Raw genomic sequence first — 17678 nt, forward strand, 5'->3', positions numbered from 1 at the left:
CTTTAAAAAAAACCAATTCTTAATAAATAAAAAAAGAAAGAACACTCACTTCTAAATTTATATCTTCTAAATAAAAAAAAAAAAAAAAAGAACACTCACTTCTAAATTAATATTCACAATCATTTTTATAATTTTAAATATAAAAATGAAATAGGATTGACAAACCTAACATGTCTGTTTATTTAAATTTGTCCGGCAAAAGTCCCTAATAAAATGGAGTCACCATAATTTTTTTTTATTTTCAATTTTTTACCCAAAATTTTTATTTTTCAGAAAATTTATTTAATTTTTTGAAAAAAATTCAAAAAAAAACTTTTATTCTCAAATGATTTTTCATTCTTGAAAAAATAATTGATATAATTAAATCAATTTATAAATGAATTTGAATGGTTTATATTAAATGGTTCAGTTCATTAATCTTTTAAGTGGTTCAGTTTTCTTATGGTGCAATGCAGTTCAGTTCCAGTATAATTCAGTTAATAATATTTTTGAACATCCATAAATTGATCTCAACAAAATTTAATGGGACACAATTAAAATTAAAATATTATTTGTTTTACAAACTCCAAAAGATTAGTGATGTTAATTGCATAATATTGCAACATGATTTATAACATTAAGATCCGAGAATGAAGGCGTCAACATTAGCAACTTATCCACGACCTCAATGTTATTCTTCTTGTTTCAACATCATTACAACATGATATGTTTTTGTCCATACAATATTTTCAACTCCGTATACACTGGAGATCAATTCCTAGGCATGCATACTACGTGGACACCTAAAAATATCTCACTCTTCCGTTTTTGCATGAACTCATTCTCTTCTTCTATCTCATTTGCAAAGAAAGCATACACATAGCAAAATAAACACAGAAGAAAATTAACTAACTAGATAGGGAATTCACTATGAGTTGGTCTTCCTTTTATCACACAGCCTCCAGGGTTTTTCATGAGTATCCATCCTGGTCTAAGTCTGTTGTTGTATGCACTATCATCAGGTTATAATATATTCATGTTGTTATTATGGTTTCTCAAACTTGTTGCCTGTTTGCCTGTTATTTCTGTATATATAAATTAATGGACAGTTACATTTAACTCTTTGATTTTTTGAGCTGCAGCGGTGGAGGTCTAGCGGCATATGGTGATACCAGATCAGCATATAGTGATAGTGGTGATCAATTCCCAAAAAAGAAGGTGGTGGTTCTTGGAACTGGTTGGGCTGGAACAAGTTTTGTGAAAAGCATGAAAAACTCCTCCTATGATATTCATGTTGTTTCACCGCGTAACTATTTTGCATTCACTCCTTTGTTACCTAGTGTCACTTGTGGCACAGTCGAGGCACGAAGTATCGTTGAGCCTATTCGAAATATCAGCAGAAAGGTATACAAATCAAAACCATTTTAAAATCATATTTATGCAGAGGCAGATTCGAACCTGTAATTCCTCTATCCGTGTCTAGAACAAAAAAAAAACTAAAGCACTTTGGATATTTTGCATGCCCTTCAATAGATAGTGAAAAATTTTGCATAACATTTTAATCTTTAGTCGGTATATTTTTCAAGAGGATGATTTGGTTCCCGTCCTGAACAGAGTGGTTTAGATGTTCAATTCAGTGAAGCTGAATGCTATAAGATTGATCCAAAGAACAACAAAGTTTACTGCAAAGCTACTCATGACAAAAAGCTAGGTGGAACAGAAGAATTTTCCCTTGATTATGATTACTTAGTAATAGCTATGGGAGCTCGTTCTAATACCTTTAATACACCTGGTGTCGAGGAACATGCCTACTTCTTGAAGGTATTTAAATGTCATGATCAAGCTTTTAAATTGCCATTGCGGTTAGGCCGTGAACTTGTATATTGCAGCTGCAATTGCGGTTGCAGATTGAAATTTAGAACTTTGATTATAATATGGTGATATTACTTGTGAATTAGGAAGTGGAAGATGCTAAAAGAATCCGCCACAAAGTGATTAACCTTTTTGAAAGAGCAAGCCTTCCTTGTGTACCGGTGGAAGAGAAGAAAAAGCTTCTCAGTTTTGTAATTGTCGGTGGTGGTCCAACTGGTGTAGAGTTTGCAGCAGAGCTACATGATTTTGTGCATGAAGATTTGTCTAAGCTATATCCTTCTCTTAAAGACCATGTCAAGATTACTCTCCTCGAGGCTGGTGATCATATCTTGAACATGTAATGTATATTTTTTAGCTATATTTCGATACTTAGGCAAATGGTTCTAAATTGCGGTTGGCTTACGCTGGTGATCATTTCTTGATTGATTACAGGTTTGACAAGAGAATAACGGAATTTGCTGAAGGAAAGTTCAAAAGAGATGGAATTGATGTGAAATTAGGATCTATGGTTGTGAAAGTTGGTGAAAAAGAAATCTCGTCGAAAGAAAGAGGAAGTGGTGAAATTGTTACTTTACCTCATGGGATGGTAGTTTGGTCCACTGGTATTGGTGCTCGTCCTGAAATAGTTGATTTTATGAAGCAACTTGGCCAGGTTTGTTTATGCGCAAACTTGTATTCAAAAGTTAGTCTCAAAGAGTATTCAAATTTCGCCTTGAATTGTTTGTATGACAGATTAACAGGCGCGCATTGGTGACCGATGAATGGCTGAGGGTGGAAGGGTGTGACAACATCTATGCTCTAGGTGATTGTGCCACTGTTAATCAACGTAAAGTTATGGTATGCACAATCTATATATTCATTGAACAAACTTCTATTTTTTGATTTTTAATAAAAAGACCAAAGAAGTAAGGTAATTGTTGAGTATGGCTCATAATCTGCTCGCTTTTTTCCTGCCTTTGCACTGCTCTTTGATATTACCAGGAAGATATAGCGGTGATATTTAGCAAAGCGGACAAGGACAATTCGGGAATGTTAGATCTTAAAGAATTTCAAAACGTTGTTGGAGATATTATTGAGAGGTATCCACAAGTGGACATTTATTTAAAAAGCCAAATGAAAGACATGGCATCTTTGCTAAGTAAATCTCAGGAAAGCCCTACTACAGTTGTGGACATTGAATACTTTAAACAAGCGCTTTCAAAAGTTGATTCTCAGATGAAAAATCTTCCTGCAACCGCTCAGGTAGGTTCATATGTTTTCGATATATTCGAGAAGAGACTATTGAATTGTTTCGTATTGATTCAATGATAAAATGTATATTACAACGAATACCGATACATTTTATATAGTGATCAAGACCAACTAACAAATTTTAACTAATTTGTAACAAAACTAACTTAACTAATAACTAAATATAACTAAGCTTCAAACTTGAATGATTATAGGTAGCTGCTCAACAAGGAACCTATCTCGCAGACTGTTTCAATCGGATGGAATTGTGCGAGAGATATCCGGAAGGCCCTCTAAGGTTTAGAGGAACCGGACGCCATAGATTTCATGCATTCAGGTAAAAACTTTTTTGTGTCTCTAATCAAATTGTAGTGCATGATTGATGACTTTTATAACAAAATGCTATAAAAAACAGGTACAAGCATTTGGGACAATTTGCTCCTCTTGGAGGAGAACAAACTGCAGCTCAACTTCCAGGAGATTGGGTTTCAATTGGTCATAGCAGTCAGTGGTTGTGGTATTCAGTATATGCAAGGTATAACTTAGAAGCTTCATGAATGAATGCAGGAAATTGTATATATGGTTTGTTTTCATCCTCTAATGGCTCTTTAAAACATGCAGCAAACTAGTCAGCTGGAGAACAAGAGCTTTGGTGATATCTGATTGGGGAAGACGATTCATATTTGGCAGAGACTCAAGTCAAATCTGATATCTAGTTCAAAGCTTAAACTACATTTAATACCATACTTTATATATATTTTGTTGACATTGCAATCCACATTACTGATCATTAACTTTGATCCATATGTTTTTATTTTGTACTTTGGGTAGTGACTTTGGATTTAAATATGAATTCTACAATCGCTAGGTACTAGGTATGCATCATCAATTTTGAAAGAGGAATGAATGATGAAAAAAGTTTTATATATGACTCAATATATAAAAAACACTTCAAAAGTTAATCAATTTTGGATTTCTCAAGTATGGAAACATGGTTTTCAAACCTTTTTGTAAAACTTAATTCTAAAACTCATAATTGATTACAATACACGGACAATGATACTGAATCAAACGACAATACTTAATCATCTAATTAAAAATGACATTAGTTAGTGTGTTGATTACTTTTTTATAAAATCAACATAAATTAAAATGATACGAGACAGTATTAAATTATTAAAAACACCTTTTACAAACAAAAAAATTCAGCTACTAATTAATAAAACACTAGGTGAGCATACAAAATAGAAATTTTACTCAATACATAATGTTATGATTTTAACACTAAAATCCAAACTTTTTGAAAAAAAAAAAACTAATCAATATATGTAAAAAACAAAGTATGCACCAAATTACAAAAATTTGCAAAAACTTAAATTGCTTGAAATTAAAAATAAATAAAAAAATTAAGTTAGAGAAGATAGAACCATATTTTTTATCCTAGTTTACTCACTTAGTCCAAACCTTTTTAACCAAGTGAGAGATTTACTTCTTTATTTTAGTATGTTTATAAATTTATGATTACAAAGATTAATCCTTCAAGCATGATGATTTTCGTTATACTATTTTGCGCTGAAACAATTTGATTCAATTACAGACGCCCATCAGACGAAGAAAAGGTGAACGCCTATATTGAAATACTGCACTAGAGTAAAAATAAGAACTGGCACTATAGTGGAAGCATTTGAATCGATGATCAGACGTCAGACATGAAAATTGTTAGATGTAATTCAATTTAACATATGCATTTAAGTTTCATTTACATTTGAGTTTAATTTGATTTACATTTGAATTTGGTTGTGTGTATATAAACTGAAGTTGCAGTCAGTTTGTTAAGAGTGATTACTCATTTGTAGCATAATTGAGTTTGAGAAAAAAAGTTAATTATAGATCTCTCTCTCTCTCTTCAACTTTTCTTTTATCTTCATCTTTGTGTGCAGCAATGGTGGTGTAAACTCCAACAAATTGGTATCTAGAGCTCCGGATCTGATCTAGGGAAACACGAGTGTACGTGATGTGAGTGATTGATTTCGTTCCTCAAATTCACATTGAATTGAAGATCAAAATCAAAGAAAATCACATATCTTGATTCTTAGGGTTTGGGAGACACGAGTGTTTGGGAGATTTGAGTGATTTGCACAAGAACGAAGATGAACGGCGGAAATGGTAGCTTGAACACAAAGCTTCCAGTATTCGATGAAAAGAATTAGAACCAATGGTCGATTCAGATGCGTGTGTTGTTTGGAGCTCAAGATGTTCTTGATCTCATCAATGATGGTTACACATCGGTTGCAGAAGACGCAACAATAGCGCATTGAAATGTACAACTTAATACGAGGAAGAAGGAACATAAGGCATTGTTTTATATACATCAGTGTGTGGATACGAAGGTGTTTGAGAAGATTGTTAACGCGACAACAGCGAAGACTGTGTTGGATACACTTGTGCGGTGCTATGGTGGTTACACATCAGTGAAGAAGGTGAAGTTTCAGTTCCTACGCAAGCAATACGAGAATCCCAGCATGAAGAACAATGAGAAGGTATCATATTACATCTCCAAGGTGATTGTGGTCACGAATAAGATGAAGGCTTGTGGAGAATTTCTCTCTGAATAAGCAATCATTGAAAAGGTACTAAGCTCTCTTACTCCTTAGTTTGATTGCATAGTTGTAGCCATAGAACATTCTAAAGACACTAGCACCATGAGAATTGAAGAACTTCGGAATAGTTTAGAGGCACAAGATTTGCGTCTGACTTAAAGCAACTCTGAAAGGGAGTCAGAACAGGCTCTGAAATCTTCTTTTGACAAGAAGAACAAGAAGCAAGCATGGTTAGAGAATAAGAAAAAGAATGTTCAAAATTCAGAACCTTCCAATCAACATGAGAAGAAACATAAGAATGTTCAAAAGGGAAAGGAGAAATTTGATAAGAGAGAGGTTTGTTGCTACAACTTTAACAGATTTGGTCATTTTGCCTCTGATTGCTAATCAAATAAAGAAAACAAGAGTGAAGAAGCCAACATAATGGCATCCGATAATGAAGGTGAAAAAATGGTAGAATGGTGGTATGTGGACACTGGCCATTCAAATCACCTAATTGGAAATAAGAAATGGCTGGTTGATTTTGACTTTGGTAAAAAGACCAAGATCGGATGTGTTGATGATGAGTATCTTAATGTTGAAGGAATAGGAAATGTAAGAGTGACTCTGAAGAATGGAAAAATTGTACTGATTAAGGATGTGTGGTACGTCTTGTTCTGAGGAGCAATCTAATGAGTGTAGGTTAGCTGATTGAAAAATGTTTTTTAGAAATCATGAACGAAAATATCTTGAAGTTGTATGATTGTAATCAGAAGCTGATTATGTAGCCTAAACTGGGAAGAAATAGGACATTCAAGGTGAATGAATCAACAAACACTCAATGCCTTAGTGAAACAAGAGTTGCAAGGGGTAATTGTCATAGCCCAAATTTGTCCTACCCCTTTATTTTTATCTGTCTTAGACTTCTCATGTCATATGCATACACTCCATTAGGTCATCTAACACATCATGCATCATTAAGCAATAAGTTCTGACATGGGATCAAGGATCCTGAATTAGGGCTTAGCTCACAACTATCATGGGTTCCTCCCCTTAACATTAGAGTTTCTCTATCTTCTGAGGAACGACTTGCATTGTTTCTTATGATACAAGTTATTCTATTAGCTTCTTTCAAAAGCTTGAACTTGGAGAAGGGATTTGTTTGTGGATCATGAATCAAGACATATCTTTATCGAAATTGCAGTCACCAGTTGAGTTAGGGTTTATTTCCTTATTCACGTGATGGTCAAAGAGATTATTCTATTGAGGGTTCATTTCCCTACGAGCTTACTCGAATTGGCCGTCACTAAAGGATACAGGTCTTGGATTTTTATACTAAAGGAGTGTGTGGATTCATTTTAAGCCATTTCCCATTTAAGAATTGACACACAATAATTATTAATGATGGTAACATTTGGAATCACTTGGAGTTATTTGAAAGCATTTGAACAAGGTTGACTTTGAACTAAATTCATTTCTTTTAAGCCATATTATGTGGACATCAATGTTACTTATTTATTCTAGATGCAAGAGTATAAAATGGGATTTTTTCATTCAAGGCTTGTTACGGTTACTTGGTATTAGTCAAGTTACAAAATCCAAATACTATTATATCATCTAAGTCCATTACAAAAGTTTACAAAAATATCCAACATCCATTACAAAAGAGGAAAACTAAATGTCTCCTTATATACAAAAATCCAAATATCATCACACCATTCAAATGTCCAATACAAAAAATTATTACACAAAAATATTTTGGCTTTTTGTTCCTAATCTTTAAACATCATCACTTTCATTCTAAACCAACCATGTTCCTTTACAAAAGTCCAATATTCATACCTCACAAATACAAAACCATTACAATTGCAGTATGCATTCTTACAGTTATGCAAAAGAAAATCAAGGTCCAAATCCATTAGTTCCTATATTCATTACAAAATTTCAACAAAAAACAAATCATAAACTAATCCAAAGACAAATCCCATGTTGTTCAAGCTCCATGCCCACCACCTTGCACTACTAACCCAGCAGCCACAGTAAGAAACCAATCAACAAAAGGTCGCCCTGCATCAAGTAAAGAAAAATGAAATTTTGCATCATAATCAATTCAGCCCAACAGTTTTCATCAACAAAAATAGTTCCTCGGAGACCATAACCTAACCAGTCAGGACATGTCCCAAACAGAGGAAAATGACTTGAGTCTTTGCCGAAATCATACTCCAAAAAGTAATGAAAAACAGCCACTAAACATTGTCCTAGTTATTTCATTAACCTACTGCATTCAATTCAATCACCAAAAACCAACATTCAATTTCAGTTCTAACCTAAACCAACAGTTTTAACTACCAACATCTCGTAACTCAAGGGTAGGATACAACAATGGTTATCCTTCGAAAAGTTGAGGAATGTCAAAACCGCAATGGTTATCCTTATTTCGTCAAGAGGTTAAAAGATGACGATGCCACAATGGTTATCCCCCATCAATCAAAGAATGAGATAGTCACAATCTTTCAAACAAACCGAAAGCAACACAAGATCACACGACTTGTTCAAAGAAAAAAGAATGGCGAAAAAAATGAAAAAGAAAAACGATGAAAGAAAAATAATGCAAAGCAAAAAACCAAAATCGTGTGATAATGAATCAGAAGAATAAGAAAGTGGGTGACTGCCATGTCCAAAAAACCTCATTGATTCTTCAACCATTTAAAAATTCCTTGTAAGGGGTGAACACTCATGTCGAGTTAACTGAACATAGGACTGGAGAACATCACTAAGGGGGTGGGCACCAAATAATTTTGAGCCTAAATATCCCTTATTTCTGAAAACCGTGAATCCGACCAAGTTACAACCCTTAAAAGTCCTAATTGAAGCAGGGTTTATTTTGAAAGCACACTCTGATAATATAGTGTTTAACTGACTCCCATTGAAGCGTGACATATATCTGTGATGGTATCATATGCTTGCTTTATCTTCCATATGTAAAAAAATTGAGTTTGTATCAACTAGTGATCCATTCGCAAGAGGTCGCAACCTCAATTCAATAAAAAGTTTCTTTAAACTTCAAGACTGACATACGCTTTGCATTAGAATTATCATTCTTAGAATTAGCACTTTTCTGCATGCAAACATTTGCTTAACATCAAAGAAATCTCAAGGATGAGAATCAGTGAAGAGCTTAATCATGTCAAAGTAAAGAGACTTGAGAACTCCGTGGAGTAAAAAGCCAATCATTTCAGAGAATGATTATCAAGGGGCATGTTGCCTGAAGGCTCCGTTGAGCATGATCAGTTGATACTTTCGTTAATTGACTACCCTAAGGAGAAAGGCCTGAATATTCTATTGAACAAATGCAGCTTGATTGATTATCTTGGGGGGAAAAGGTTGAATGCTCCGTTGAGCGTGATAAAGTTGCTTCCACATGTTGCTTGATCGTAGTGGAACTTGAGGATTATGATAAGATGTGTAATCTAGGGCAATCACGTCGATAAATCTCTTCAAGCTTCCATCAATCAAGGGCAATCACGTCGATGAATCTCTCCAGGCTTGGTTCAAGACGAGAAATCTCTCTCAAGCTTCCATCAATCTAGGGCAATTATGTCGAGATTCGATAAATCTCTTCAAGGATCCGTTGATCAGGATGGACTACTTCAAACGTTTGAACATATTGGGCAGATTATCTCAAGTATTTTTGGCGCAAGGATCCTTTAGGGAGAATTCCTCCGTAGGTCATGAAGCTTGAAGTACAATCTTTTGAGTTATATTGTCTCTCCCCAATCATAAGAGTTTATTTCTCCTAGGAACTTGTTCTCCCCCCAATCACGGGAGTTTATTTCTCATGGGAGTTATTCTACTTCCCAACCTGGTTTCCCTATCTGGATTTATCATCCCCAACATGGCGAATCGAGGGAATCTCCTCAAGCTGAAAATCCTCCAAGCAATGGCATATGGTGAGAAGTCGAAAGTTATTCTACACTTTACAAATCAACAACCAGAAGGTACATATTGCAAGTCAAAATCCAATATCTATTGGCATCTCTACAGAATTCTTAACACTAAGGGGATTCTCCCTGGTGTTTACCTTATTAATGCCTTTATTTGGCACTCTGCATATAGTATTCACTGCATATAGCATTTCATCCTCAAAAGCGTAGCATATCCATCAAAATGGATCATTACGCCATACAAAAACTCAAACATGCATATGAAGCATAAGCCAGATTTGGTACCTTGCACAAAAGACTTGAAATAACTATCATACAACAATACATCCCCACAGAGAATGTTGTCCCCACAAGTTTCCCAACTACCATTCCTGATGATTTCCTCATAAAGCCTTACCTTGTCAAAACCCAGTTCTCGCCCTGGTAACCAAGTCAAAACCAGTTCTCGTCCCTGGTAACCAAGTCAAAACCAGTTCTCGCCCTGGTAACCAAGTCAAAACCAGTTCTCGCCCTGGTAACCAAGTCAAAACCAATTCTCGCCCTGGTAACCAAGTCAAAACCAGTTCTCGCCCTGGTAACCAAGTCAAAAAATAGTTCCTGCCTTTGTAACCAAGTCAAAAACCAGTTCTCGCCTTGGTAACCCCTTTCAAAGTCAGTTCTCGCCCTGGAAAATCATTTCGATCATTTTCAGTCCTCGTCTGATATCCTATGGTGAAGTCAGCTCTCGCCTGACAACCACCATTCAACCACAATTCCTTACCACAAAACTAACCATAAAAAGACAAAATTCTCTTTTCCCAGCAGATATCAAAATGAAAATGAAAAGATAAGGATAACACTTACACAATCTTCTCTTCAGGAAAAATTTCTAGTACTTTGATATTTAATCTTCTTCTACCTCGAATGTTCGAAAGGCTAGCGCCAATCTCACCTTCAGGTTTAAGACGATTAAATAGGGGCGGGAATGAGTTGTGGCACAAGAGAATGGGACATCTAAACTTTGGAAGCTTGGGGAATTTGAGTTCAAAGAATCTAATACTTGGATTTCCAAAGATTGTGGCACTAGAAAATCATGTGATATATGCATGAGAGGCAAGCAACCAAGATTTCCATTTTCATCAAAATTGCCTCCAAGAGAAACTCATGCTTTGGGAGTGATACATTCTGATGTATGTGGGCCAATTGAAGTACCTTCACTTGGAGGAAACAAGTACTTTGTATCATTTGTGGATTAGTTCACAAAAATGACATAGGTAGCACTCATAAAGTTCAAACATGAGGTGTTTACTTAGTTTAAGAAGTTCAAACTGAAGGCCAAAAATCAAATTGGATAAAGGTTGAAGATCTTCAGAGCCGATGGTGGAGGTGAGTTTAACTCTTGAGAGTTCAAGAAATTATATGAGGAGAATGATATTGAGCATGAGGTGACTGCTCCTTACATTCTACATCATAATGGTATTGCTGAAAGAAGAAACAAAACTCTGCTTGACATGACTAAAAGCATGTTGAAAGAAAAGAATATGCCCCAAACATTTTAGGAAGAAGCTATTGCTACTGCAACATATGTGGTTAATATATGTTCAACTAAGAAGTTAAAGTAAGTAGTTCCTCTAAAGAACGGACTTGAAGTAAGCAAAGTATAATCCATTTCAAGGCGTTTGGTTTTGTTTGTTACAAACATGTTCCAAATCATACTAGAAGGAAATTGAATGACAGAAGCTATGTCATGTTGCTTATAGGTTACCACTATACAGGTGCCTATAAACTCTATTGCCCAGTCATCAATAGAGTTATTGTCAGCAGTGATGTCATTGTGAAATAATAAAAATATGGGATTCGAACAAGTCTCAACTCAACGCTAGTCCAGTGTCAACACTAGAATATGATTCTGCCTCTAAAGAAGAATTTGCCTCTGAAGGAGATTCTGCCTCTAGATGTGACTTTGCCTCTGGAGGTGATTCTAAATCTGAAGGAAATTCTGAATCTGAAGGTGATCAGCCTCTGAAGGTGATCCAGCCTCTAAAGGTGGTCCAGCCTCTAAAGGTGGAGCTTCTGAAGGAGTACCTGGCTCTGAAGGTGAACGTGTAAAATTCCAGAGATCACAAAGAATCAGACAGATACCAAGGAGACTTACAGACTTTGAGTTGATGCATGACATTGAGATTGACTCTGAAGGAGAATTCATACAGTGTGAAATGATGATGGACTTTGAACCAATCAGTGTCAATGAGGTTCTAAAGAAGAAGGTGTGTATGAATTCCATGAAGGAAGAACTTTAGGTAAACGAAAGGAACAAGACATATGAATTGAGTATTTTGCCAAAGAACAAGAAAGTCATTAGTGTAAGATTGGTTTTCAAGATAAAGTTAAAGCCAGGTGGGTCAATTGCCAACCATAAAGAAAGGTTTGTAGCTTAAGGATTTCGGAAAAAAATATGGGTTATACTACTTTGAAGTGCTTCCACATGTAACTAGACATGAAATAATCATACTTTTGATTGCTATAGTTGCAAATAGGAATTGGCCTATGATATATTAAGATGTAAAGTCAAATTTTCTTAATGGTCTATTACAAGAAGAAGTTTATGTGTTACAACCTTTTGGAATTATGATATAGAACAAAGAATGGATGGTGTACAAGCTACATAAAGTTTTGTATGGAGTTAAACAAGCTCCAAGGGTTTGGAATCTGGAAATTGATTCATTTTTCAAGCATCAGGGATTCAAAAAATGTGAAATGGAGTATGGTGTATATGTGTAGCATACCTCAGATGGCAATATAATTCTGGTGTGTCTTTATGTAGATGACATATTGCTAACAGTGAGTTACAGTTCTAACATAAACAAATTCAAAAGGATTTTAATGAATGCTGTTGATATGAATGACCTTGGAAATATGGTATATTAGGGATGGAGATTTTACCATCAAGTGAAGTATGAAGTTGAGGTAAAATAAAATTAAGATATAGTTAAAATGTTATGAATTTGATTAGTTCAAAAGTAAAATCGTTGGGATATATTCTTTATTACTCCCTCCGTCTCATAATAAATATCTTATTTGAGTTTTGCGCGGTTCTTAAGAACATGATTAGATGTGTTGATTTTAATAATAAAGTTAATATCAATTACTAAAGTACCCTTATTTATTATAGGTAATGGAGTTGTTGAAAAACGTGAAAGTTAATATATAGGGGTATAGTAATAGAAAAAAATAATAAATGCTGCATTGGTATTCTAAAGAGACATTTATTTTGAGACATAAAAAAAATGAAAATAAGACACTTATTATGAAACGGAGGGAGTAAAAGAAGATCTTTTTGTGAAAACTATATTTTCATTTAATAAGATTTAAACACTTATGTCTTGAAGAGAAATCTTTTTTAGATAACTAGGTACTAAAAACAATACACAAATAACCACTTTTCGGTACTTAAAAAAAATACAAATAACCACTTTTCGGTCAAATTCTACAATTATTTGAATACATTTGATTTTATATTATCTTGTATTTGATGTGCATTATCTTGTATTTGATGTGCATTTAATTTTATATTATCTTGTTCTTTCATCAAATACAAGATAATATAAAATCAATGCACATCCAATACAAAATTATATAAAATTAAATGCATTCAAATAATTTTAGAATTTCTTTCATCAAATACAAAATAATATAAAATCAAATGCATTCAAATAATTGTAGAATCTCGACCATGATTACTTTAGGAATTGTAAGTGACTTGAGAGGGATGAATATGTGAAAGAAGAGAAGTGATGGTGCAATGTGAAGAAGACATGAAATACAAGAAAAATAGAAAATACAAATCCCTTCTCATGCATGTTAGAAACATTTTATCTTTTAGAAAGAAAACAACAAAAAGAGGAAGTTTGTCCACCCCTTAGTAGAACTTGGATGAATATTGAAGTTGATCTAAAATCACACTAAAATTTAAATCAAAATTTAGATAAACTAAAAAATTAATATTGACATATTTAAGAAGATTAAAAAAATATTTAATATCAACTAATAATAATATGAACTTTTTATTCTTCTCAATTCAGATAAACTTTAATACAAAATAACATTAAAGTAATGAACAAACACATAATAAAATTTGACAATACACAACATTATCATCTATTGATAGTACATGAATATACCTTGACAGACAAAAAACAACTATATACATCCCGTAGAAATCTAAACCGTGACATTCCCTTATGGAAAAGATTTAATTAAAATTGCCCTTAATTAACTAGGACCCCAGCAGCTTAGATACATTACTGTCCTCAAAGACTCCTCAGGCTGTTTTGCCATATTATCTTTCAGTCTTTTAGAGATGATAGCAGAAGAATTGGAAGAAGAAAGCTTATTCGCCTGAGAGAAAGATCGAACATTGTTTTTAACATGTTGTTGAGCTAATTTCAAAGTATAATTCCATCTGCAGATGCCTTGGTCTTTCAAGGCCTCCACAACACCGACGCTGGCAGCTACACTCCAAGCTCTGATTGCTGAACTCATCTTTTGATTGAAAGTATTTTGAGTGAGAAAGAATGAGGAAATGGATGTGAGGTAGTGCTCTGATATATTGGAGATAATGGCCGATGTTTTGGGAAAAACCAGGGGCGGAAGCTAATGGTTTTTAAGAAATTCAGTGGGTTGTTTTGTGATGATTCAGAATTAAGTGACACGCATCCTCGATTAATGAACACGTGTCTTTGTTGCATGATTTGTTGCATCCTAATTTTTTTTGAAAAGCAAAAGAGTAATTTATTACTTTAAGGCATAAGCCATGCCAAAGCTTACAACATGATCCAAAACAACAACCTAAACTACACCAGTACAGGACTAACAAAAAAACCATACCCATCTTTATCTAACTTGGTTCAAAACCAAGGCAACAACATTAACTACACCATTGCATGGGTAAGGACAGACCAGTCATCTCCTTTTCTAGATTAAGTCAATCCTACACTCCTATTTTTCAAATTCACTGCCACTGAGATGGTTTTACAGCATCCCTAAATCCAGAATGATTAAGAGATCTCCATACATAAGTAGAAACCTGAATCTAAAGACTACCGAAGCTGCCAAAAGATATCCGGTACAGCAGCCGAAAACAAATGCCACGCCAGTAACAACACAACTCCATATCAACAGTTAGATCGCTTCTTGCTAAGATAAGAAGACATTCCAAAACCTGTAAAAACAGACATAGTTTCTTGCAGCCAGCAGCGGCCTCTCCCCGTGAGCTCAAAACATATATCAATTGGTTCTCCAACATTCTTTTGGATTTGACACCCATTGATGAACACCGTAAGAAAATCCGTTTAGATTTGCTTTTAGCCATTGCCACGACATAACCTGTATATATTCAATCAAACTGTTTTTGCTGCTCTCCCCGTTGTCGAATATCATCTCGTTTCGCCTCTTCCAGATAGACCAGATGCTTGCAAACCATATGACTGAGAATCTTTCTTGTTGAACTCTTCCTCCATTGCTAATACCTGTAAATTGAATAAAGTTCTGTATAGCTGAGTTATGCAAAACAAAAGTAATATCGAGCCATCTTAGGACATCGCTCCATGAATCCTGGGCTAACAGACATTCGAAGAAAATATGGGCAATATTTTCCTCTACACCGCAGCCGTATGGACATGAATTTTGAGATGCTACTAGGATGCCTCTTTTTACTAAATTGACTTTGGTAGGAATTCTGTTGCGCCAAATTCTCCACACCAAAACCGAAACTTTGAGCGGTACCAATTTGTTCCATGCCATAGCCAACTCCCTATCCTCCTCACCAACAATGTTTACCCCTTTCATGATCTCATAATACGCATCTTTGACATTATACTCATTCTTATACCAACTCCATTGATATCTAGTGTTATCTATCAAAGAAACCCTTTGGATCCACATTTTCATTTCCTCCTCTAACCTTACCTTCCCCTCATCTAGAATTCGGTTCCATCTTCCGTTCCATATCAGCTCTCCATTTTCATATTTTGTTAAATCACCCAGCCTACGATCCTTATCCAAAGCCAGCATATACAATTCCGGATACATACTCTTCATGCTTTTTCCATCCGCCCACGGATCTTCCCAAATTGATGTTTCCATCCCGTCTCCTACTTTTCTGTGTAGCCTATTATCAAACCAACCATTCCCATATTTTCCCACCTTCTTATCCACATCCGACAGGTCTCTCCACCATAAGGATTTAAATCTCACATTCTTGGTTCCTCTAACTCCATCACCTCCGTATTTACATTTTAAAACCTTAACCCAAAGTGAATTTTTTTCCGTCAAAAGTCTCCATTTCCATTTTCCCACCAAGGCTAAGTTGAATGCCTTAATATCTTTTATTCCCAGCCCCCCCTCTTCCCTCCTTCTGCATACCATATCCCATTTCACCCAATTTACTTTCTTTATCTCTAACCCACCACTCCATAAGAAGTTCTTGAACAGGGATTCCAATTTGGCTATGACACCTTTTGGCGCTTTGAAGAACGATAGGTAGTATATCGGAAGCGCAAGCAGCACAGATTTCAACAGGATAATTCTGCCTCCGATAGAGAGATGTTTATTGTTCCATGACGCTAATCGTCGTCTTACTGTATCGATCACAGGTTGCCAAATTCCTTCCCGTCTATGGTTCCCACCGACATAAATCCCTAGATATTTGAAAGGAGTTCCCCCAGTCCTGCAATGTAGTACAGATGCAGCCTCCTCCAACCAGCCATCTTGAATATTCACTCCGATTAGGGAGCTCTTATGAAAATTAACCTTCAGCCCCGACACTAGTTCGTACAATTGAAGTGTTGCTTTAATTGCCCAAACATTACTCCAACTTTTCTTTCCCACTATGATAATGTCGTCAGCATATTGAATATGTGAAATTATCACTTCCCCACCTCCAACCACATATCCTTCAAACAGCCCCTTTTTCATACTTTTTTCCATCATAAGATTGAATCCTTCTGCCACCAACAAGAATAAGAATGGAGACAAAGGGTCCCCTTGCCTTAGTCCCCTACCCATCGAGAATTCTTTATTTGGGCTTCCATTTACCAGCACATATACGGTTGATGAATGAAGACATTCCATAATCCACTTTCTCCACTTACTGCAAAAACCTGTCCTCTCCATCATAAAATCGAGAAATTGCCAATCTACCGAGTCATATGCCTTCTCAAAGTCTACTTTGAATATAAGCGCTTCCTTTTTCCTTCTTTTAGCTTCGTCAATTACCTCGTTCGCAATGAGAATACCGTCGCCTATCTGTCTCCCTTCTAGAAACGCGAATTGAGGTTCTGATATAACTTTGTGTAACACTTTCTTCAGCCTGTTTGTGAGCAATTTTGCTAATACCTTGTACATACATCCGATTAACGATATTGGCCGGAACTCTCTCAACTTCATAGGATTCTCCACTTTAGGTATCAAGGTTATAAAGGAGCAATTGGAACCTTCCACCAATTTACCATTGGAGTGGAATTCGGTGATAAAACGAACGAAATCTCCCTTGATTACCTCCCAAAATTCATTGATAAATTCAAAGTTTATGCCATCCGGACCTGGGCTCTTTGAACTTTCACACTCCCACACTGCTTTTTTAATCTCTTCCTCTGTGAATTCAGCTACTAAACCATCATTATCTGTCTCATCAATTTTCTTGAACCCGAAGTCTCCTAGTATTGGCCTATCACCCTTTATGCCTTTGAACCCTTCCGAGAAATAATTCAGAACTTCCTGCTTAATCTCTTGTACACCTGTTATTTTTCCATTTTCATTCTCAATGCAGTTTAGCACATTAAACTTCCTCCTATTTGTCACACATCAATGGAAAAAATTTGAATTCGCATCTCCCTCCTTTAGCCATCTCAGCCGAGCCTTTTGCCACATGATGCTTGTCTTCATTCTTGATGTTACAAATAGTCGAGCCGAAGCCTCCCTTTTTGACATAATCTCTTCATTGGACAAATCTGCTTGTTCGCTCTTTACCTCCAAAGCATTCACCTTCCTTTTTTCTTCTTCAATTATTCCATCTAAGTTTTTCGTATGCTTCCTA

At 35.4% G+C, this 17678-nt stretch overlaps 2 protein-coding genes across 2 annotated transcripts; one reads left to right on the forward strand and one right to left on the reverse strand.

The window, feature by feature from the left end:
- Positions 1-871: 871 nt before the first annotated feature.
- LOC131624011 (external alternative NAD(P)H-ubiquinone oxidoreductase B3, mitochondrial-like) lies at positions 872-3804 on the forward strand. The gene is made up of 10 exons (XM_058895009.1): positions 872-1001; positions 1122-1383; positions 1594-1800; positions 1938-2188; positions 2284-2503; positions 2584-2688; positions 2833-3093; positions 3297-3418; positions 3497-3616; positions 3703-3804. Exons 1-10 carry the CDS (start codon positions 910-912, stop codon positions 3788-3790), a joined length of 1728 nt encoding a protein of 575 aa, XP_058750992.1. The 5' UTR covers positions 872-909; the 3' UTR covers positions 3791-3804.
- A 9824-nt stretch (positions 3805-13628) lies between these two features.
- Positions 13629-14170, reverse strand: LOC131624012 (uncharacterized). Its single transcript, XM_058895011.1, has one exon. It carries the CDS (start codon positions 14123-14125, stop codon positions 13856-13858), a length of 270 nt encoding a protein of 89 aa, XP_058750994.1. The 5' UTR covers positions 14126-14170; the 3' UTR covers positions 13629-13855.
- Between the last annotated feature and the right edge of the window lie 3508 nt (positions 14171-17678).

The sequence above is a fragment of the Vicia villosa genome, unplaced genomic scaffold, assembly GCF_029867415.1.
Source record: "Vicia villosa cultivar HV-30 ecotype Madison, WI unplaced genomic scaffold, Vvil1.0 ctg.000098F_1_1, whole genome shotgun sequence".
In the NCBI taxonomy this organism is placed as follows: domain Eukaryota; kingdom Viridiplantae; phylum Streptophyta; class Magnoliopsida; order Fabales; family Fabaceae; genus Vicia; species Vicia villosa.

Excerpts from the sequence above, each read along its gene's own strand:
- LOC131624011 (XM_058895009.1), top strand. The coding sequence starts at position 910 with ATGAGTTGGTCTTCCTTTTATCACACAGCCTCCAGGGTTTTTCATGAG. Across the intron at positions 1,384-1,593 it reads TTCGAAATATCAGCAGAAAG|AGTGGTTTAGATGTTCAATT; the intron begins GTATACAAATCA and ends CGTCCTGAACAG. Across the intron at positions 1,801-1,937 it reads AACATGCCTACTTCTTGAAG|GAAGTGGAAGATGCTAAAAG; the intron begins GTATTTAAATGT and ends CTTGTGAATTAG.
- LOC131624012 (XM_058895011.1), bottom strand. The coding sequence starts at position 14,125 with ATGAGTTCAGCAATCAGAGCTTGGAGTGTAGCTGCCAGCGTCGGTGTT.